The following is a 21,600-nucleotide window of genomic DNA, read 5'->3' on the forward strand; positions in this document are numbered from 1 at the left end:
GTTACTTTTTGGAAGTGGAACCAGTTTGACGGTGGAAAACTGTAAGTGTGATTTTTTTTGGGGTGGGGGGGTTGTAAGATAATCACAAAACACAAACTTAGCTAGTTCATATTATTATTTTTTGTTTTGTTTGAGCCTCACATTTTCTGAATGTGTATTCGATGTTTGGAGGTGGTAGCAGATTCAGTGTTGAGCCTGGTGAGTGGAAACATGGCAAAGTCTATTCGGCAGCTCAATTAAATGAAATTTGGGGATTTGCTCGTTACACGTTGACATGATTTGTGTGAAACTTTCCCAAACTCTGTTGCGATCTTAATATGAAAGCTATTGTTGCATATTAGACATGTCAGGAACCAGCAAGTTTCTTCGAAACTACAAGTAAGCACCATAACCCAAAGTGGATCACTGGAAAAAAAATCTAAATGGCTGTTTTTTTTCCAGATTAATTTAGTGCTAAACTAAAAATAGAAACCAAACACTGAAAAAAAATTGTGGTTCTTGATTTTGGTCCCTATGGATGCACGACCAGAGTTGCAAGGTGCTCTCCAATTGCCCACGTCAAATGCCCCGCCGAATATATCATCCGCCATGGGAGAGCTTGCAGCTACATCAATGGACTTGGCGTGCACCAATTTAATACACTCCAGCAAGTCAATTTCTGCTTCGGAAAGTCCTTTGACTGCCTTGATTTTAAAAGGAGTGAGGGGAGCCACTTGGATTTGATCATTTATATTCCATATTATAGTCATGAAAACTTATGGCACAACTTCATGTTTTAGGGGAGGACTTTGAGCCATCCTTCCACAAACTTGAGGCCAGCAACCTGACGGCATGTCTCGCCACCGGCTTCAGCCAACGCAATGCCACGGAGAAGGCGGGAAAAGGTCACATGTTCGAGGAGTCTCGCCCTGTGCGAATATCGGACGACTCATTATACAACCAGGTGGCACTGCTAACAGGACATGACGACACGTGCGAGGAAGGTGAGGATGGTCAGGCAAGGCCTCCAGTCATCTTAGTGGAGTCACCACCTCACATCTGCTTACTGTTTTGCCGCCACAGGTGACAGTGGACAAGGGCAGTGCCAGGACGCATTGGTGCCAGGTTAGTATTGAACATGCGAGAGGCGCAGCTTGTTGGGCTGAGCTAAATGTGCATGTCGCCGGCAGACAAGAAGGTGAACCTCCTGTCCCTTGCCGTCCTCGCCCTCCGCCTCGTCTTTGCCAAGACACTCGCCATCAACTGTATCATGACACTGGGCCTGTGGTTTGGGGCACCGAAGTAGCCAGCATGGCACCACCATCTTCCTCTTGCTGCTGTGCTTGTGTGAGAACATGCCACTTTTTACATCTCAGTGAGCTATAAAATGCATCATTTAATCAAAAAAATCCAATAAAAGAACATTTTTTAAAAGGCTGTTGCTTCCTTATTTTTTGGATGATTCAAAATAGTCCCCCAAGATTCTACATCCAGGGAAACTAATAAGTCATGAATAAAATACAAAGAAGACATCAAATCACCATGATCACAAATTGTTCAAATCGTAGAAAGCCATTTTGAAAAAAAAATCAACAAAACAGAAGAATTCAGTTGCCTCGATTCAATTTTTGCCATGACCTGGATGAATGAGAGTCACACGTTAAAAAAAATATCCCACATCATTTAGCAAGCCTATCGGTATTTATTTTGTGAGCATGAGTTAAAAGTGACTTCAGCTATTTCAGTGTGTGTCACGTCCCGTGTTTGCCAGCAGGGGGCAGGCCCTGTTGCCACCTACACACCTGTCACCCATTGGGGACTAATTACACGGGCTTTATTTGTGCACTCTGGCAGTTGACTTACTGCCGCAGTATTCCACGCCGTGCCAATTCTCTCACTTACTACTAATTCCATTCGTTGCCTTGAAGCCTTGTGGCTGTTATTGCGCATCTTTATATCCGCTCGTGTGTATTTCTATAGTTGCCAATTCATTTTCCTTGCTATTTTTCCGGCAAGCGTTTTCTGTTACCTCCTTAATTCACTCCTGGTCCTTATTTTTGACCAGCGCTTTTTGTTGTTTCTCCTGGACGGGTATTTTGTGTTTTTGTATTAAACCTCGTTTGTTCTCTGACAAACCTTTTCTGTGTCTGCTATTTTGGGGATCCACTTCCTTATTTTGTTGTGCACGAAGCGATCATTCTATCGCTTCGGGCACAACGTGACAGTGTGAGTGTTGGTGTGCGTGATATTGTTTGTGTCTCTGCTGCTCTTTCTACAGGAAGCGGTCGCCTTGGCACCTGCGCCACAGATGACAACGGTGATGGTTTCTGTCTCAAAAGCTTACTGGGACAGGATGTTTGTTGTGTGTAGGAAATGAAGGTCAGGTAGAACGAGGAGCATCGCTTTCTGTAACTTTTAAACAGGTCTGATTTCAGGGCGATAATTGGATGGTCGCCATTGGGTCTTTATTGCGTTTTAACAGTGAGGTCATTCAATCTGTGTTCATATTCCTGCACAGAGTGGGGATGTGCAGTAGCAGTCAGCAGCGCTGGCCCATGTTCAGGTGTGGGCAATTATTTTTTGCATAGGGCCACATGAGAATCAGAAAATATTATGGAGGGCTGGATCAAAAGGGTAAACTAAATTCGTCATAATATTAATTGCATTTCTTAAAAGCAGTATTTTGCATTTTTTGGCAAGTTTTTCAGACTTTAAGAGTACATGTTATGAGCAATGAAAAACAGACGGTGTCTATGGAAAAAATTGCATTTATTGAATAAAATTTTCCCAAAATATGGTTGCCAAAATAAGAACATTTTTGATGATGATGATTATATTAGTGATGGGCACCCGCATGAGTGCGTTGCGCGCGCGCGTGTGTGTGTGTGCGCGCGTGTGTGTATGTTTGCACGTGCGCGTGTGTGTTTATGCTTGCGGGTTCGTGAGAAGTTGGTCGCTTCAAAAGTCGATCTTTGGCCAAAAAAGTGTGTGTGTGTGTGTGTGTGTGTGTTGGAGGAAGGTTATGGTGTGGCTCTTTGCAGTAACTCAGTAAAAAAATTGGCTCTTCGTCTCAGACTGGTTGGCCACCCCTGATCTAAAGGTCCCTCATTCAACCCAGAGATTTTGGCATTTCAGGCACGGAAATGATTTCTTAGTTGTGATTATTTTACTAAGATGTGTCCTGTGACTCGCTGTGATTTTGGCCGATAAGATCCAATTAATTGACTGGTTAAAACCTAGTTAGTTAGCGCAACAAGTGGATGAAATAGCTCAATTAGGAGAGTGTTAGACTGAATCTCTGAAAAATGCTGGTTCAATCCCAGGTTTTGGCAAGTAAGGCACAGAATTCTATTCTTTGTTGCAATGACTGTACAACAGTAAGTTGTTTGACTCACTCTTCTTCTTTTGGCCCAAGAATATCCCATTAATTTACCGGGGAAAAGGGCTAAGTTAACTCCACAAGAGGCTGAAATAGCTCAGTCGGGAGAGCGTTAGATTGAAGATCTGAAGGCCTGTGGTTCAAACCCGGGTTTCGGCATGTGAGGCATGGGAATTGCTTCTTTGTTGAGATTACTCTACTCCGAGGTGTCCTGTGACTTGCTGTCATGTTTTGGCCAATAAGATCCCATTAATTGACTGGTGAAAAGGTCTTAGATAACTCCACAAGAGGCTGAAATAGCTCAGTTGGGAGAACGCTGGTCTGAAGGTCTCTCGTTCAAATCTGTGTTTCGGCATGTGAGGCACAGGAAACTATGCATAGATTTAGTTCAATTATAAAAAAAATAAATAAATCCTCGTCTCACCCCCCATCCGGTGGTGTCCGTCCCTCATTCAGCTCGGGTCCTCTACCAGAGGCCAGGAAGCTTGAGGGTTCTGCGCAGTATCCTTGCTGTTCCCAGCACTGCACATTTCTGGACTGAGATGTCCGATGTTGTTCCCGGGATCTGTTGCAACCACTCATCTAGTTTGGGGGTCACTGCCCCGAGTGCGCCGACCACCACAGGCACGACTGTCACACCTTTACCTTCCAGGCTCTCTCCAGCTCCTCTCTGAGCCCTTACACCCTGCAGTTATGTGTTGGATCGTCTCAGGTGCCTTTTTGCACAACCTACACCTTGGGTCTTGTCTGGTGTGGTATATCTGGGCCTCAATGGCTCTGGTGCTCAGGGCCTGCTCCTGAGCAGCCAGGATGAGTGCCTCTGTGCTGTCCTTCAGACCAGCCCTCTCTTGCCACTGATAGGACTTCTTGAGATCGGCCACTTCAGTTATGGTCCGGTGGTACATCCCGTGAAGGGGCTTGTCCTCCCATGATGGTCCCTCTTCCAGCGCCTCATCTACTGTTCCCCATTGTCTGAGACATTCTCTGAGTACGTCGTCCGTTGGAGCCTTCTCCTTGATGTATTCATGGAGCTTGGATGTTTCATCCTGGACAGTGGCTCTCACACTCACTAGTCCCCAGCCTCCTTCCTTTCAGCTTGCGTACAGTCTCAGGGTGCTGGATTTGGGATGGAACCCTCCATGCATGGTTAGGAGCTTTCGGGTCCTAACGTCTGTGGTCTGAATCCCTTCCTTCGCCTCATTCGCTGGAGGTATCTGTCCATAGCCGCTTTTCTTGTTGCCAGTTCGAGGTTGCAATGGGTTGTGGTATACCGAGGTACTTGTAACTGTCCTCAATGTCTGCTATTGTTCCTTGTGGGAGTGAGAGCCCTTCAGTGCGGACTACTTTTCTTCTCTTTGTCACCATCCGACTACATTTCTCAAGCCCGAATGACATCCCGATGTCGCTGCTGTAGATCCTGGTCGTGTGGATCAGGGAGTCTATGTCCCTTTCGCTCTTAGCATACAGCTTTATGTCATCCATGTAGAGGAGGTGACTGATCGTAGCTCCATTTCTGAGGCGGTATCCATAGCCTGTCTGGTGATTACTTGGCTTGGGGGGTTCAGTCGTATGCAGAACAGCAATGGGGAGAGTGCATTGCCTTGGTATATGCCACATTTGAAGGACACTTGGGTCAGTGGCTTGCCATTGGCTTCAAGTGTGGTTTTACACATCCTCATCGAATTTGCAACAAAGGCTCTTAGGGTCTTGTTCGCCTGATACAACTCCGCGCATTCAGTGATTAATGTATGTGGCATCGAGTCATTGTAATCAATCCAGGCTGTGCACAGGTTGGTATGTCAGGACCTGCAGTCTTGTGCGACTGTTCTGTCAAGCAGGAGCTGATGTTTGGCTCCTCTGGTATCTCTACCAATGCCCTTCGTGCTTCGCTCATGTATTGATCCATGTGATTGATCCGCTTATCTTAGCCGCAATGATGCCTGACATGAGCTTCCATATTGTGGAGAGACAGGTTATTGGCCTATAGTTGGATGGGACCGCACCCTTTGAGGGATCCTTCATGATCAGGATCGTTCGCCCTTCGGTTAGCCATCCTGGGTGAGTCCCAACCCTCAGGAGCTGGTTCATTTGTGCTGCTAGGTGCTCATGGAGTGCTGTGAGTTTCTTTAGCCAGTAGGTGTGGACCATGTCCGGGTCTGGTGCTGTCCAGTTCTTCATATCTGAGACTCTTTCCTGTATGTCTGCCACTGTTATGGTAACTTGGTTCTGTTCAGGGAGGTTGCTGTGCTCCTCTCTCAGCGTCACCAGCCATTGTGCACTGCTGTTATGTGCAACCTCCTTCTCCCATATGCCTTTCCAGTACCTTTCAGTTTCCAGCTCTGTTTTTAGGACCCTGTCAATGAGCGTACACTTTCGCAGGTTGTGTTGCGAACAGCCTGTTTATTCGTCTGGCCTCATTCTCTTTCGTGTACCGCTTTAGGCGACTGGACAAGGCTTGGAGCCTTTGTTTGGCAGTTTCGAGTGCTTCAGGTATGGTCATGTGGATGTACCTCTCGGGTATCTGCTTTTTCATCACACCTCTCTGGGCCTCCGTCAATTGACTCACATCTTTCCAGGCTGCCTTGATCTTAGCCTCTAACCGTCTTTTCCATGGTGGGTAACCTATCTCATGGCTTCCATGGTTGCTCTTATAGCCAAGCATCTCAAGGATCACTGATGGTGAAGCGTAAATCAGCTCATTACTTTCCGTGATTGTCACGGTAGGGATCGCCCTCAGTGCTGCATTCACACTTTCCATGAGACTTTCAGATGGTACTTCACATAGCCATTGTAATCGGTTTCTGCCCAGCTTTCATTCTCGCAATGATCTTAGCTTTCAGGTCAGTTGCTGCCTCGCTCAGCATTTCATTCATTGGGGCTGGCCTCCCAATCTCATCATCTGCATTCATTTGGGGATTGCCTCCCAATCTCTGGTATGACCTCCTCCTCTGATCTGGCAGCCTGGGGCGCTTCACCATGGAACCTGCGTTGTACCTCATCAATCTCAAGTTGTGACAGCAGTTGCCGTTTGTGGATGTTGGAACACTGAGTTATTAGTTGTTCCGTGGTCAACCGTGACTGTGGGTTTCGAAGTAACCCTTTAGCCCACATTCTCTGCATGTAACCCCTCTGACTAGGGTTGCGTGAGTAGTAGCATTCCAACAGAGCCATGTTATCGCATCTCGCCCATCTCCGCTTTGTTCCAGTAGCCCATTTTTCATCAAGGTGCTCTGGTTCCCCAGCAATTGACGCAGACCTTGTTTGGCCGGGTGACGTCTGAGCCGGCATGTCATTCGTTTTACTGTCTCTCATCATTGTATGAGGTAGGCATTTAGCGTGAAGGATCTTGCCCAAGGACCCACACTGGATGGTGTTATGTGCTCATTTTTGCCCCAACCGTATGCCAAACCGATGCCTTACCAACTATCCAGCCCAGAGGGCGCGAATGTGAGGAGCAGGATTTTATATTGAATGCGGTGATAATGTGAATGTGATAATGCGGGCGGCTGAATTTTGGACCAGCTGAAGCTTATGGAGGGTTTTTTGAGGGAGACCAAACAGAAGGGAATTACAGTAATCGAGTCGCGAGGTGACGAGGGTGTGTACAAGTATAGCAGTGGACTGAGGAGTGAGAGAAGAGCGGAGCCGGTGGATGTTTCGAAGATGATAATATGCAGAACGAGTGATGTGGTTGATATGTGAGGTGAAGGAGAGGGTGCTATCAAGGATGACACCCAGACTCTTGACCTGAGGGGAGGGGGAGATGGAAGAGCTTTCGAAGGGAATGGAGAAGTTGTTTATTTTGTTTAGATTGGATTTAGTGCCTATAAGGAGGAATTCAGTTTTATTGCTATTCAGTTTGAGGAAATTTGAGGTGAACCAAGATTTTAATTCCTGCAGGCAGTTGGTTAGGGAGGATGGTGGAAGTATGGTATTAGGTTTGGTAGAGATGTAGAGCTGGGTGTCATCCGCGTAGCAATGAAAATGAATGTGGTGTTTCCTGAAGATATTACCAAGGGGAAGAAGATGGATTAGAAATAGCATTGGGCCAAGGACAGAACCTTGAGGAACACCTGAAGTGAGGGGAAAGGGGTGAGATCTAAAACGTTTGAGCTGGATAAACTGGGTGCGGTCAGAAAGATAGGAGCGGAACCAGGAGAGGGGGATGCTGGTGATGCCAATGGAGGAGAGTCTGTCGAGGAGGATGGAGTGAGAGATGGTGTCAAAGGCTGCACTGAGGTCAAGCAGGAGGAGGATGGCGAGTGAACCGGAGTCAGTAGAGAGAAGAAGGTCATTGCATATTTTGAAGAGGGCAGTTTCGGTACTATGGAGGGGACGGAAGCCAGATTGAAATTGTTCGTAGAGCTTATTGGAGGAAAGATGGGTGTGAAGTTGAGCAGCTACTGTTTTCTCTAGAAGTTGGGAGATGAACGGAAGGTTTGATATGGGACGAAAGTTGTTCAAGTCGCAGGGATCAGAGCCAGGTTTCTTCAGTATGGGAGTGACAGCAGCAGTTTTGAGATGAGATGGTACAATGCCAGTAGAGAGGGAAGTTTGAATAATGTTAGTGATGAGAGGGGAGAGGGCCGGGATAGAAGCTTTGACTAAAACAGTAGGGAGAGGGTCAAGTTGACAAGTAGAGGATTTGGACTTCTGGATTAAGATGGAGGCTTGGTGGACAGATGGGGATGTAAATGCAGAGAGTAGGTGGGTAGGAACCGGGGAGAATGGAGAAGGAGCGTTAGGAGCAGCTGAAGGGGTGAGTTGCTGGTGGATAAGTTGGATTTTGGATGTAAAAAATGAGGCCAGAGTATTACAAAAATCAGTGGAATAGAGATGTGAGGGAAGAGTGTCAGCAGGTTTAGTGAGTTTAGAAATGAGTGAAAAGAGTGATCTGGGGTTGCCTTCATTGGAACTGATTAATCCAGAGTAGAAGGTTGATTTGGCTTTGGATATTGAGTCCTTGTAATGGAGAAAGTGGGTAGTGTACATTTCTTTATGAGTCCAGTTTTTCTATATAATCTTTCAAGTTGACGGCCTTTTGATTTAAGTTGTCTGAGGGTAGGGGTAAACCAGGGTGCTGTTTGGTTTTGAGTGGGGCCAGGATATTGAGAATGTTATGGAGATTTGTATTGTAGTGTGTCAAAAACTCATCTGTTGTAGAAAGACAATCAGTACTGGGGAGGTTGTTGATAAGTGATTCTAAATTGTCCGGGTTAATGTCCTTGATTTTACGGAAATGTATAATGCGTTGTGGGTTGGATTTGAAAAATGACAGGTTAACATTGAATGAAAGCAATAGATGATCTGTGTATGGGAGGAGATCGGTTTTACAGTTTGTTGGTGATAATCCAATACAGCAGATCAAGTCCAGAATATGTCCTTTACTGTGTGTGGGAAAGTTGACATACTGTTGAAAACCAAAACTGTCCAGGCAGGAGGTAAAGTCTTTGGTGAGTGAGTTATTGATATTGTCCATGTGTATATTAAAATCTCCTAAGAGAATCACATTTGGTGATAGTGTATACAGATGAGTGATGAGTGTAGTAATGTCAGTGATAAAATTCTTTTTTGGTTTTGGTGGACGGTAAATAGTGGCAACCAGTGTGGGAGTTGATCCAGAGAGCTGTATAACTGTCGCTTCAAAAGATAAAAAAGCAGGCACATTTACAGGTGCAAATTTCCAATCCTCGCGCAGAATCATCGCGAGGCCGCCTCCCCTCCCAGTCGTGCGCGGCAGAGCGTGATAAACAAAGCCCGGTGGAGTAGCTTCATTAAGAGTACCATAATCATTTGGCTGCTGCCAGGTCTCAGTCAGACACAGAATGTCAAACTCACGGTCTGTCAGGAGGTCGTGGACGAACTGGCCCTTGCTCGTAAGGGAGCGGATGTTCAATAGGCCAACGTTGACAGCAGTGCAGCTGCGAGCGACCGCGATGCTATCCGACCTCGGGACGCGTGTCAACACAGAGGCATCCGCACGGCGTCCGGTGTTCTTCCGTGGGCGGCGAGCAGTGGACCAGAACGACCTGATGGAGCTGGAGTTGTCGTATTGATAGTTTCGGCGTGAGCCCCGGTGAGTGCACCTTCGCCGGGGCACGTAAAGGATGTCCGGGTGTTGGAGCAGAGCAGGCGGTGGTGGACCGTGTGGATTAAAGTTGAGTTTGAGCTCAGTGGCTGCATATTGGTGAAGCGCTTCCAATGAGTGGTGGAAAACACACAGAGCGAACCAGCAGAAAGCAAGCCACTCACAGCTGATCGACATAGCCGGACCGGAGTAATGAAGTCGGGAAGCAGCAACAGTTAGTGGGTAAGCTAGCCGCTAGCCGCAACTCAACGACAACTCAATACTCGATGACAGGTAATGACTGTTCGGCCGATCGAGTGTGGATTGATCATTGTTCACTCGGTGACCATAAAAGCAGGTCGACATAAAATATGTCGGCTATAAAAGATAAAAAAATTGACATAAAAATGGACTTAAAAATCAAAAAATCACGGGGAGTAGCGGCGTCCAAAATTCGCCAGCGTTCCTGGCGAATTTGGTTCCTGGAGGTGTGATGAAAAAGCCGATACCCGAGAGGTACATCCACATGACCATACCTGAAGCACTCGAAACTGCCAAACAAAGGCTCCAAGCCTTGTCCAGTCGCCTAAAGCGGTACACGAAAGAGAATGAGGCCAGACGAATAAACAGGCTGTTCGCAACACAACCTGCGAAAGTGTACGCTCAGTGGCAGGGTCCTAACAACAGAGCTGACCCACCAAGACTGGAAACTGAAAGGTACTGGAAAGGCATATGGTAGAAGGAGGTTGCACATAACAGTAGTGCACAATGGCTGGTGACCCTGAGAGAGGAACACAGCAACCTCCCTGAACAGAACCTGGGTACCATAACAGTGGCAGACATACAGGAAAGAGTCTCAGATATGAAGAACTGGACAGCACCAGACCCGGACATGGTCCACACCTACTGGCTAAAGAAACTCACAGCACTCCATGAGCGCCTAGCAGTACAAATGAACCAGCTGCTGAGAGATGGGACTCACCCAGAATGGCTAACCGAAGGGCGAACGATCCGTATCATGAAGGATCCCTCGAAGGGTGCAGCCCCATCCAACTATCGGCCAATAACCTGTCTCTCCACAACATGGAAGCTCATGTCAGGCATCATTGCGTCTAAGATAAGTGGACACACGGATCAATACATGAACGAAGCACAGAAGGGCATTGGTAGGGATACCAGAGGAGCCAAACATCAGCTCCTGGTTGACAGAACAGTCGCACAAGACTGCAGGTCCCGACGTACCAACCTGTGCACAGCTTGGATTGATTACAAGAAAGCCTATGACTCGATGCCACATACATGGATCACTGAATGCTTGGAGTTGTATAAGGTGAACAGGACCCTAAGAGCCTTCGTTGCGAACTCGATGAGGATGTGGAAAACCACACTTGAAGCCAATGGAAAGCCACTTACCCAAGTGTCCATCAAATGTGGCATATACCAAGGTGATGCACTCTCCCCACTGCTGTTCTGCATAGGACTGACCCCCCTAAGCCAAGTAATCACCAAGACAGGCTATGGATACCGCCTCAGAAATGGAGCTACAATCAGTCACCTCCTCTACACGGATGACATAAAGCTGTATGCTAAGAGCGAAAGGGACATAGATTCCCTGATCCACACAACCAGGATCTACAGCAGCGACATCGGGATGTCATTCGGGCTTGAGAAATGTAGTCGGATGGTGACTAAGAGAGGAAAGGTAGTCCGCACTGAAGGGGTCTCACTCCCTGAAGGAACAATAGCAGACATTGAGGACAGCTACAAGTACCTCGGTATACCACAAGCCAATGGCAACCTCGAACTGGCAACAAGGAAAGCGGCTACGGCCAAATACCTCCAGCGAGTGAGGCAAGTCCTAAGAAGCCAGCTCAATGGCAAGAATAAGACCCGGGCAATAAACAGCTATGCCCTGCCAGTGATCAGATACCCTGCAGGAATAATAAGGTGGCCAAAGGAAGAGATTCAGACCACGGACGTTCAGACCCGAAAGCTCCTAACCATGCATGGAGGGTTCCATCCCAAATCCAGCACCCTGAGACTGTACGCAAGCCGAAAGGAAAGAGGCCGGGGACTAGTGATTGTGAGAGCCACTGTCCAGGATGAAACATCCAAGCTCCATGAATACATCAAGGAGAAGGCTCCAACGGATGACGTACTCAGAGAATGTCTCAGACAATGGCGAACAGAAGATGAGGCGCTGGAAGAGGGATCATCATGGGAGGACAAGCCCCTCCACGGGATGTACCACCGGACCATAACTGAAGTGGCTGATCTCAAGAAGTCCTATCAGTGGCTAGAGAGCGCTGGCCTGAAGGACAGCACAGAGGCACTCATCCTGGCTGCTCAGGAGCAGGCCTTGAGCACCAGAGCCATCGAGGCCCAGATATACCACACCAGACAAGACCCAAGGTGTAGGTTGTGCAAAGAGGCACCTGAGACGATCCAACACATAACTGCAGGGCGTAAGATGCTGGGAAAGCCTACATGGAACGCCATAACCAGGTGGCTGGCATAGTCTACCGAAACATCTGTGCGGAGTATGGGCTGGAAACCCCAAGGTCAAAATGGGAAACACCTCCGAAGGTGGTGGAGAATGACAGAGCGAAGATCCTGTGGGACTTCCAGATCCAGACTGACAAGATGGTAATGGCGAACCAACCAGATATCGTGATCATAGATAAAGGGCAGAGGAAAGCCGTTGTAGTGGATGTAGCGGTCCATCAGGAAGAAGGAACATGAGAAACTCGAGAAATACCAAGGGCTCAGAGAGGAGCTGGAGAGAGCCTGGAAGGTAAAGGTGACAGTCGTGCCTGTGGTGGTCGGAGCACTCGGGGCAGTGACCCCCAAACTAGATGAGTGGTTGCAACAGATCCCGGGAACAACATCGGACATCTCAGTCCAGAAATGTGCAGTGCTGGGAACAGCAAGGATACTGCGCAGAACCCTCAAGCTTCCTGGCCTCTGGTAGAGGACCCGAGCTGAATGAGGGACGGACACTACCCGAGGGGTGAGATGAGGATTTTTTTTTTATATACAGTACATACACAGTGAAACTCCTCTAGTTTAAAACCTGCATGGGCGAAAATACCCTCTAATGTGAAAAAATCTTCATGCATTAACACCATTCCCATTCTACTGCCCCATACGACGAAAAAAAAACCCCTGTTGCGTTGTATGAAATCATTTCCTCTGCTCCAGCCTCGCAAAGACTTTCACTACAAAGAAGTCTAATCCAACAGCGGCCTCTTCTGCTTCGTTCGGAAACGCCAGCAGCAACCACCACACTGGTTTACATCGTGAACGATGTTTATTTCGGTCACAGCTGCAAGTGTCCTGAACGCAACATACTCATAGCTCCTCTGCCATTAGCTTCCCGAGCATCATCCTGGCCTCCGATTGGCTAAGAGGGACCTCACTGTCTATGTGTGTAGGTACTGAAGCTAGATCCGTAGAAGAATGGAATACATCCGATTCGCTGCTCAGAGTAAATTGCTTATGGCTCGACGGACATTCAAATAAACGAACGTTTCCTCGTATTACAAGTAAAGCATTTTCCTCGAAAGTGCTTTACTTGTTATTCTGCTAAAAACCTTACGCTAACTAGAGCGCTAATGAGAGAGAAGCGCTTCAGTTAGTGTAAGCATGGACGTTGCATTGCTAAAATGGCTACAAAACGGACTTTTGTATGTCAAGCAGCTAAGACAAGAAGAGCTCTGATGCTGGAAGAGAGGCGTAAAAGTGATCAAAATGAAAGACGGAGGAAGCAAAATAAAATACATTATCCAAGAAATTGATGGAAGTGAAAGTGAATGCTGATCGTAAATTTCACAATTTCTTTCCTTTTTTTCTTTCTACACTGACAATATGAAGTGTCAAATAAGTGTGTGCTCATACATATGCACTAATGAAATAAAAATAAAGAGTACACATACGTTTGTGTGGGTGTGTTTGTGTGTGGGTGTGTTTACATCTGAGATCAAATTTGCTACAGTGAAAAAAACCCTGTTGTGAAACATTTCTTGCTGCAAACATGATTTTGTTGTAGAGGATTTTCACTGTATATATAATCATATAATCATATAATCATATAATTTGGTTGTAATAGCTAATTTGGCTGATTATATGTCAGAAAGGTTAAAAAAAATGCCGAAGGACAATTTTGCCTCTTCACAGCAGGTCATAATGATGGTTCCGGCAGAACAGACGGGGTTCTGATTCGAAGCATGAAAAGGAAACATTGTAACTCTCTGAAGTGTTGCTGACCATACCGATTGTCTTGCATTGTAAAATGGTCATCGCGATAGGAACATCCACAGAAGAAGATAAGCACAAAAGTCCGGTACGCGATGGGTACAGTGGAAAAATCAAACGGCTGGCGGAAGAAGTTTCAAGACACCAACCTCATTTAGGATGTGTTTCTGTCGACATGCTAGAATATCGAAGGCTTGCATGTCCCCATTTCATGTTATATGGCCATACTAACATATGGACAACTGCACTGATCTTCTTTTTCTGGTATTTTTGTTCACATTTAGCACATGAGAAAGGGAATGTATTTCTGATCTGGGCCAGGGGTGTCAGACAGATTTTTGTTGCGGGCCACTTTGGGGCTACATCTTCCCTTCAGTGGCCCAGTACAACCGTGAAACTGATTAAATACAATTGTAAATAGCACTGCGATTTATCCATTTTGTATTTATATTGTACTTCATTGATCGGTGTTTGTTTGTTTTTTCTTCTTTCTTCTTTCTATCCACATTCTTGCTGCTGTAGGCTGTAAATTTCCCCAGTGTGGGACAAATAAAGGACATCTTAAATGTTTACATAATATTACTTGTACACAACTAATTGATGGAATACCTGTTTTGAAACCAGTCAACTATGATAGTTTGTTCAATTGTTGTTTGAGTGAGTTTTAATAGGGTAACAAAATTATCACAAAAATCTCAACATTATTTATTATACATAACAATTTGACATTTTGGTGCAAGGATCATGGAAGTTGACGCACATGATTTGCTTTCGCAGGCCACATAAAATCATGTGGTGGGCCGGATCTGGGCCCCGGGCCTTGACTTTGACACCTGTGATCTCGACGATTTTGAGTGTACAAAAAAAAGCACAAAATGTTTTATTCATTTTCGTTTTGGAGGGCGAAGTGTTTTATGTATTGTGCTCCTGAGTTAATGTTGCTGAACTGAATTTGAATGCATTATTGTGTACTGATTTATTTATTTTAGTTTTCCGAACGGTGGAAGAGTTCAAAAAATTAGACAAGGATTTATTTATTTATCTATTTATTTTACTTAATTTTTGTTGGTAGAAAGTAAAAAAAAACACTGGTAATGTTACGTACTCGGGTAAACCGAGTGAGGGGGGGGGATCCAAAAAACGTAGACAAAAACAAGGTCTCCAAAGTAAGACAATTTAATGTCCAAACCGAACCGAAAATAAGCGAGAACATAAAGCGCTGGTCCACAATGAGGACCAGGAGGTAAATCAAAAACGACTAACAAAAGGTGCTTGCACAAAAGAGCAAGAAAAGGAAAGTAAAGCCCACAAACTACGAACGAAAAACAATGTAACACTTTGTACACGCAAGAAAAGCCAGATCATCAAAACAAAATGGTGCTTACACACAAACTTGGTACCGAGACTACACGCGAAAACACGACGAGGTCAAAAGCCACTAGTCAATGAGCAATGAGGTAAGCAATGCAAAAAACAATACTCCCACAACAGGTGTCGAACGTAGGAGTCCTTAAATAGTGTCTCTATTGATTAATGATTGCCAGCAGGTGTGCTAGAGAGACCGCTCCTGCCACCTGCTGGCCAGACCGAAAAACCGAAATGTGACAGTACCCCCCCCAACGGACGCCTCCTGGCGGACCACCCGGCTTCGACGGGTGCGCTGCATGGAAAGCCCGAAGCAGGGACAGGTCTAAGATCCAGGAGCCGGGGACCCACTGCCGATCCTCTGGGCCGTAGCCTTCCCAGTCAACCAAATACTGAAAACCCCTACCCCTGCGCCGAGAGTCCAAGATTTCACACACGGTGTACACTGGTTCACCGTCGACGATTTGTGGAGGAGGCGGCGACGTGGGCGGAGGAGCCAGGCGACTGGTGGCCACCGGCTTCAACAGGGAAACATGGAACACGGGGTGGACCTTCATGGTGGGCGGCAGTCGGAGCTTGACGGAGACGGGGCTGAGGACCGATTCCACCTCGAACGGTCCAGTGAAGCGTGGCCCCAACTTGCGAGATGTACCTGCTAGTCGTAGATCCTTAGTTGCCAGCCACACTTTCTGTCCCACCTGATAGCTGGGTGCTGGGCGTCGGCGACGGTCAGCGATCTGCCGGTTCCGCTGAGCCGTGCGTGACAGTGCTGCTCTGGTCTCCTTCCATACGCGATGGTCCCGTCGTAGATGCAGCTGTATGGAAGGGAGTTCCACCTGACCCTCCTGAGAAGGAAACAGAGGAGGTTGGTAACCATATGCTGCCATGAAAGGAGACCGACCGGTCGCTGATGAGACGAGGGTGTTGTGGGCGTATTCCACCCTGTCACGTTGTGCCCGAAGCGATAGACAGATCGCTTAGTGCACAACAAAAATAAGGAAGTGGATCCCCGAGATAGCAGACACGAAACGAGATCTTGTCAAAGAACAAAAAGAGTCTTTAATACGAAACACAAAATACCCGACAGGAAGAATAACAAAAAGCGCTGATCAAATAAGGACCAGGGGAAAAATAAGGGAACAACAGAAAACGCTCGCGGAAAACAAAAGCGAGGAAGATCTGAATAGACTATGGGAATAAATTACATACGATCAATAACTTGTTCGACAAGACAATTGCCAAAAGGCTAGGAAGCAACGAGTAATATTAATATAGGTTTTTTCGCGAAAGAACAATGGCGCGGCGTGGAATTCTCCGGCAGTGAGTAAACTGCCAGAGTCTCCTAATAAAGGAAGAATAATCATCCCGAATGAATAACAGGTGTGCAGTCGGCGGGGAGAAAGCCCGCCCCCTGCAGGTAGACACGGGACGTGACACACCCAAGGCAGGTGGGCCGACCACGAGGAGGGGCGATGGAGGCAAACGCAGCGCAGAGCTGCCTCCAAATCTTGGTTCATGCGCTCCGTTTGACCATTGGACTGTGGGTGGTATCCGGAAGACAGACTCGCCGTGGCCTGGCAGAAACGTTTCCATACCCTGGAGATGAATTGAGGGCCCCGGTCTGACACAATGTCCACCGGAATTCCATGAAGACGGAAGACGTGTCTCACTAGGAGGTCGGCGGTTTCCTGAGCAGAGGGCAGTTTGGACAACGCAACAAAATGGGCAGATTTAGAGAAGCGGTCAACTATGGTGAGTATGACGGATTTTCCCCGGGAAGGAGGCAGGCCGGTGACAAAATCCAGGGAAATGTGGGACCATGGTCGAGAAGGGGTAGGCAGCGGTTGCAGCAAACCAGCCGGCAGTTGGTGGGACGCCTTACTGCATGCGCAGGTGGAACAGGCCTTGATATAGTCCTGGGTATCCTTGCGTAGCTCCGGCCACCAAAACCGCTGCGACACGAGGTCCAAGGTCCGGTTCACCCCTGGATGGCATGCCACCTTAGAAGTGTGCCCCCACTGTAACACCTCTGCGCGCGTTGGTGGGGGCACAAACAGTCTCCCGGTCGGACAACCAGCCGGGACTTGAACTCCGTTCTGGGCCTCCTTGACCTTACGTTCGACGGCCCACCTCAGTGCCCCCACAATACAATGGTCCGGAACAATGCTTTGGGGTTCGTTGTCCCTCTCCGCAGGGTCATGGATGCGGGAGAGGGCATCCGGTTTAATGTTCTTTGAGCCCGGGCAGTAGGTGAGCGTGAAGTTGAAGCGAGTGAGGAGAAGCGCCCACCGTGCTTGGCGGGAGTTTAGTCTCTTGGCTGACCGGATGTAGGCAAGGTTCTTGTGATCAGTGTACACCGTGAATGGCTCTTCAGTACCTTCAAGCCAATGTCGCCATTCTTGTAATGCCAAAACGACGGCTAGCAGTTCGCGGTTCCCCACGTCGTAGTTGGCTTCTGCTGGGCTGAGGCGACGAGAGAAGGCGCAGGGGAGAAGTCTTTGGTTGACTGGGGATCGCTGCGATAAGACGGCCCCCACGCCGGATTCCGACGCGTCCACCTCTACGACAAACGGATTAGAGGGGTTAGGATGCTGTAATACGGGAGGGTTCGTGAAGGCTTTCTTTAATTCGGCGAACGCGTGGTCAGCATCAGTGTCCCACCTAAAGGGGATCTTGACCGAGGTTAGCCGGGTCAACGGCAGGGCTCTCTGGCTGTAGCGGTGAAGCGGCGGTAAAAATTAGCGAAACCCAGGAAACGTTGCAACTGCTTTCTGTTGGTGGGCGTGGGCCACTCTACTACGGCCTTAACTTTGGCATCGTCAGCTCTCAGCTGACCCTTCTCGATAATAAACCCCAGAAAGGAGATGGACTCGACGTGAAACTCGCACTTTTCTGCTTTTACGAATAACCGGTTCTCTAGTAGAGGCTGCAAAACCAGCCTGACATGGTGTTGGTCTTGTTCTGCAAGAGTCCGAGAGAAAATTAAGATGTCATCTAAATAAACAAAACAAAACAGGTTCAGAAAATCTCTTAATACATCGTTAATGAGACACTGAAATACTGCGGGCGCGTTGGTCAGCCCAAATGGCATGACTAGGTATTCGAAGTGCCCTAATGGGGTCTTAAATGCCGTCTTCCATTCGTCCCCCTCACGAATACGGACCAGATGGTAAGCGCTTCCTAAATCGAGTTTGGAGAATATAGTGGCGGATTGGAGGGGGGCGAACGCCGAATCTAATAACGGAAGTGGGTATTTGTTCTTGATGGTGATCTCGTTCAGGCCCCGATAATCGACACACGGGCGTAACGTCTTGTCTTTCTTTTCGATGAAAAAGAATCCGGCCCCCAACGGGGATTTAGACGGCCGAATGAGGCGAGCCGAGATTGAGCTATCGATATATTCTCTCAGCGCCTCTTGTTCCAGCTGAGAGACCTGATATAGACGGGAATTCGGGAGTGAGGCGTTCTCCAATAGATCGATGGCGCAGTCGTACGGCCGGTGAGGTGGCAAGGACTGGGCACGGTCTTTACTAAACACTTGGCGTAGGTCATGGTAAATACGCGGATCCTTTTCTAAACAAATAACTTCTGGTGGCTCGTTCCGGGTCGGCCCTCTCTTTTCTGCCGCCGAGCGCAAACAGTGAGTATAACAAAATGCGCTCCAACTCTCGATTGCCGGACGTTCCCAGGAAATGACAGGGTTATGTTGGCGCAGCCACGGCAACCCCAACACTAACGGTACGGATCGAGACCGCATGAGATAGAATCTACGGTATTCGATGTGATTGCCTGATAATGTTAGTTTCACCGGTGCGGTGATTTCTTTCACTACCGCCAGGAGTCGCCCATCAAGATCGTGAACCCGCTTTGTCTCCCTTAGGACCTCAACCTGGCAACCCAGTTCCTTAGCTAGGCTGGGGTCTACAAAACAATTGTCCGCCCCAGAGTCCACCAAGGCCCGAACAGAAATGACCCATAACGGACCATAAAGAGTTCCGTCCAACTCTAGTCTTGGTGGATGTCCTGGATGGACCTCCTCCCGTCTCGCCTCACGTGGCGCAGTATCGGGCACAAACTCACAGTTTTCGGGGCGCCCGGACGGGCGGGACGGTGTCAAGGAACAGTTGGAAGCCCGGTGTCCAGATTCGCCGCAGTAGAAGCAGGCTCGATCCCGAATCCGACGCTCTCTCTCCGCTGGTCCCAGGCGTCCGCCTCCCAGCTGCATGGGCTCCTCCTCTGCGTCGGCTGGATCGGAACACGAATGACGCTCGGGTCCGGGTCGTCGCCAGGACTCGTGCTCAGCCGGCCGACGACCCGTACGTCGGGGTGGGACACGGGTAGTTCCTCGCTCTTCCGTACGTTCCCTCTCACGCTCCCGCATGCGGTTGTCCACAATGAGGGCCAAATCGATGAGCTCCTCCAAGTTGCGGCTATCGTCGCGGGTTGCCAGTTCGTCCTTTAACGCCGCACTTAACCCGCGGCGAAACAAACCACACAGGGCGCGGTCCCCGTAACCGCTACGGGCGGCCAAAATGCGAAAAGAGATGGAGTATTCGGCAACGGATTGTCGTCCTTGCCGAATAGCTAATAGCCGACCTTCGGCCTCCCTTCCCATAACCGGATGTTGAAATACGCGCCGGAACTCGGCGACAAACTCTGGGTAGGAAGACCGAAGCCTGGGTTGAGCACTGCTGATCTCTACTGCCCAAGACGCCGCCTGACCAGTCAACAGGCTCATAATGAACGCCACCTTCGTGCTATCTTTCTCGTACGTAGCTGGTTGTTGGTCGAATATCAGAGAGCACTGGTGTAAAAATTGCTTGCAGAGAGCCTGTTCTCCCCTGTAGCGAGGGGGGTGGGGGAGATTGGGCTCTCGCCCCATGATCGGGGAAGAGGGTGTCCCGGATGAAGCCGCCGGGACCCTTGCGGGTGGCGTTTCTCGGGGGGTCGCGTGTTCCCCTTGGGAACACAATATCTCCAGCCGCTGGGCTAGGACGGCGACTGCCTCCCGGAGCTCCGAGAGCTCCTGTCGTTGCTGGCCCACTAATTGCCCCTGGCTGGTCAAGGCGGTCATGATCTTGTTAATGTCTACAGGATCCATTATGGTGGGAGTATTCTGTTACGTACTCGGGTAAACCGAGTGAGGGAGGGGGATCCAAAAAACGTAGACAAAAACAAGGTCTCCAAAGTAAGACAATTTAATGTCCAAACCGAACCGAAAATAAGCGAGAACATAAAGCGCTGGTCCACAATGAGGACCAGGAGGTAAATCAAAAACGACTAACAAAAGGTGCTTGCACAAAAGAGCAAGAAAAGGAAAGTAAAGCCCACAAACTACGAACGAAAAACAATGTAACACTTTGTACACGCAAGAAAAGCCAGATCATCAAAACAAAATGGTGCTTACACACAAACTTGGTACCGAGACTACACGCGAAAACACGACGAGGTCAAAAGCCACTAGTCAATGAGCAATGAGGTAAGCAATGCCAAAAACAATACTCCCACAACAGGTGTCGAACGTAGGAGTCCTTAAATAGTGTCTCTATTGATTAATGATTGCCAGCAGGTGTGCTAGAGAGACTGCTCCTGCCACCTGCTGGACAGACCGAAAAACCGAAATGTGACAGGTAATGTAATTCTTCACGATGAGTTGGAGTGTATTTCTTTCTTTTGGTCTTTAATGTTAGTCAGGTTTCGATGTAATACGGAAGTGTACTACAATTTTATAGGCAAATGACGATTATCGTGGCAGAGAGTTTTTCTTGTTCTTTTTTTTTAATGTTTTTTAAAGGGGGAGTTATGGAGTTATAGTGTATATCTCAAAAATAATTGAGAAGCTCTGCTTTCAGGGATGCCACAGGTGTTTGCTCATTGGTGCCACTGCTTTTATCCAATGACTATGTCTCCGTTCACAGCAGAGGATACACATGGGGATACGCTATTGTCGATGACGGAGAAAGGCCCTCTCCCGTACCGACGTGGTGCCTCAGAGAGGGTTTGAGATTCCACCGACATTGGTGCAGTTGGAGTTCCTCATAGCGTACCAGATGAGTATAAAGAATAATAAAAATAATAATACATTTCATTTGCAAACGCCTTTCACAACACTCAACGACACTTTACAACTAAGAGCAAATAATAAAACCACAGCTAAAATTATAAACAAAGAAGAGACAGATTTAAGGTGGCTATGCGAGTCTGAATAGGTGAATAGTGAGCTGTCAAGGATGACACGCAGGCTTTTCAACTGGGGGGAAGGACATACAGTGGAATTATCAATTTTGCGGGAAAAACTATCGGCTTTGTGTAGATTAGAGTTGGTACTGACGAGGAGGAGTTCTGTTTTATTGCTCTTTAGCTTGAGGAAATTATGGGTGATTTCTGAGAGACAGTGAGAGAGGAATGAAGGTGGGAGGGAGGCGTCGGGTTTGCTGGAGAGGTAGAGCTGCGTGTCATCCGCAAAGCAGTGAAAGTGTATGCCAAAATTGCGAAAAATATTGCCAAGGGGAAGAAGGTAGATGATGAAAAGGAGAGGACCCAGGACAGAACCCTG

At 47.9% G+C, this 21,600-nt stretch overlaps 1 protein-coding gene and 1 non-coding gene across 2 annotated transcripts; one reads left to right on the forward strand and one right to left on the reverse strand.

Annotated features, from left to right (window-relative positions):
* Positions 1 to 3,429: 3,429 nt before the first annotated feature.
* Positions 3,430 to 21,084, reverse strand: LOC127594076 (uncharacterized). Its single transcript, XM_052055982.1, has 4 exons — positions 21,061 to 21,084; positions 16,482 to 16,607; positions 15,307 to 15,886; positions 3,430 to 3,491 (listed from the first exon to the last, which is right to left on the reverse strand). Exons 1-4 carry the CDS (start codon positions 21,082 to 21,084, stop codon positions 3,430 to 3,432), a joined length of 792 nt encoding a protein of 263 aa, XP_051911942.1.
* trnaf-gaa (transfer RNA phenylalanine (anticodon GAA)) lies at positions 3,445 to 3,517 on the forward strand. The gene has a single exon. It is a non-coding gene; the product is annotated as a tRNA-Phe (tRNA).
* Positions 21,085 to 21,600: the final 516 nt, after the last annotated feature.

This window comes from Hippocampus zosterae, chromosome 21 (assembly GCF_025434085.1).
Source record: "Hippocampus zosterae strain Florida chromosome 21, ASM2543408v3, whole genome shotgun sequence".
NCBI lineage: Eukaryota > Metazoa > Chordata > Actinopteri > Syngnathiformes > Syngnathidae > Hippocampus > Hippocampus zosterae.

Bases quoted from the DNA above. Each gene is read 5' to 3' on its own strand.
- LOC127594076 (XM_052055982.1), bottom strand. From the start codon at position 21,084: ATGAGGAACTCCAACTGCACCAAT. The intron at 16,608-21,060 runs GTCGGTGGAATC...GGCCACGGCGAG, and splicing joins GGAACTCCAACTGCACCAAT to TCTGTCTTCCGGATACCACC. The intron at 3,492-15,306 runs GCGTCCGTTGGG...TTTGAACCACAG, and splicing joins GCCGGGTGGTCCGCCAGGAG to GCCTTCAGATCTTCAATCTA.